This window comes from Cyprinodon variegatus, unplaced genomic scaffold (genome assembly GCF_000732505.1).
Source record: "Cyprinodon variegatus isolate N-32 unplaced genomic scaffold, C_variegatus-1.0 Scaffold922, whole genome shotgun sequence".
Taxonomy (NCBI): Eukaryota; Metazoa; Chordata; class Actinopteri; order Cyprinodontiformes; family Cyprinodontidae; genus Cyprinodon; species Cyprinodon variegatus.
The window spans coordinates 289633-291079 of NW_015151375.1; the positions used below are offsets into that span (position 1 = coordinate 289633).

The 1447-nt window shown below is 46.1% G+C and overlaps 1 protein-coding gene across 2 annotated transcripts in view; it reads right to left on the minus strand.

Annotated features, from left to right (window-relative positions):
• Positions 1-648: 648 nt before the first annotated feature.
• The window catches only part of LOC107099944 (syntenin-1-like), an 18623-nt gene continuing 17824 nt past the window's right edge, over positions 649-1447 (minus strand). For both annotated transcript variants that reach the window (XM_015398275.1, XM_015398274.1), the window contains exon 8: positions 649-784. In XM_015398275.1, the coding sequence (XP_015253761.1) occupies positions 689-784 (96 nt within the window). In that variant the 3' untranslated portion in view covers positions 649-688. The remainder of the gene's footprint in view (positions 785-1447) is intronic.

The following is a 1447-nucleotide window of genomic DNA, read 5'->3' on the forward strand; positions in this document are numbered from 1 at the left end:
TAAACAAAAAAAATAATAATGTGGCAGAAGCACATAACACTTTGGACGAAGAGAAAATCAGTCGGAGAGCAGAGACTCTTTCGAGACGCAGCCGTCCTGGAGCGTGTGGCGAGATCCCTCGCATGCGTGGGAGGAGCCGGGGCGCCTGGAGAGCGACTTTCTCCTTTCGGAGCGGCAGTTTCTCACGCATGTGTGATTTTGTTCTGCAGTGGTAGATAAACCATGAACAGAAGTAGTTTAACATACATGCAATGTTTATTTTGCTCGTGGGCGTTTTGAAATAAATGCGATGCAATACATATCGGCCAATCAGAGAAGCTGATCTGGGAGCTGGCAGGGAGTCAGACGCAGCACTGCTGATGCAGAGCGCTATGATCACTCCTCTGGAACAGTTTATTACCTGAAAAACGCTAACATCTACTTCCAGCTGCCACCAACAGGAGGGGATTTGCTGAGATTGTGTTTGGTCTGAACGTAGCATTAGACGTGAATTAAACCTCAGAGTTTAACTCCAGCATACATAAAAAGGTGAGGCAGACCCTTTTTTCAGTTTTTCCTCTAATAAAATGGCTTCCAGCCTCGTTCCTGCTGGAGAATCTGGTTTATTTCTCTAATTAGCACAGAGAGCAGATTAAATCCTGGGAGAGTTTGAGGAGTAAAGAGATGCTCCGCTGCGTTTTTCTGCCTCCTACCTCTTAATCATGTGTTCATAGATGAACTTGGGCATGATGGTGATGGTCATGGTGGTCGGAGAGGAGTTCAGGATGTCCTTGATCTGGGAGTCCTGTGAAAACACAGACGTGTCAGTTGGTGTGATGACATCCAGGAAGCTTTTTAAAAACATCATTTCAGCATTAAAGACTTTGATCTGCTGAGTTGGTCGCTAAAACGGCTTAGCCCAGATTGGTTAGCATCAACATGCTAACAGCTAGCTTCTTGAAGGATTCATTAGAGCGGCTCAGAGTCAAAAGAACGACATCATCAGTGACATCATCGACCTTCTGGGTTCACTGGGAGGGACTCGGATCTGTTCGTCGTTGAAGCAGCGTTTTAACTGAACGCAAAGCCGTTTGCTTTCAGGTCAGCGTGATGATGTCACGTCATCGCTCCCTGACCGCCGCTGCTTCAAGGTTCTAACTGGGCGGAGCGCTGGTTCTGCAGAACCAGAACTTCCTGTTGATGAATACAGAAACGTTTGGATCTGCAGGATTGAGGACATAAACCACCTTCATTGTTCTTTTCATGCAGTAGCTGAAGCGGTTTCGTGGCGAGGCGGGGTCAAAGGTGAGTGTGTCTGGATGCAGGGTTCCTACAGCATGAGGCAACTTCAAGACTTTCTATACTTTAAAATACTTTAAATACAAAGTTAGGACCAACTTCTCAATAAACACAAGATAATGGACTTGTATCTGTGCTCGTCCTGTTGGATCTCAGTGCTGCATTTGAT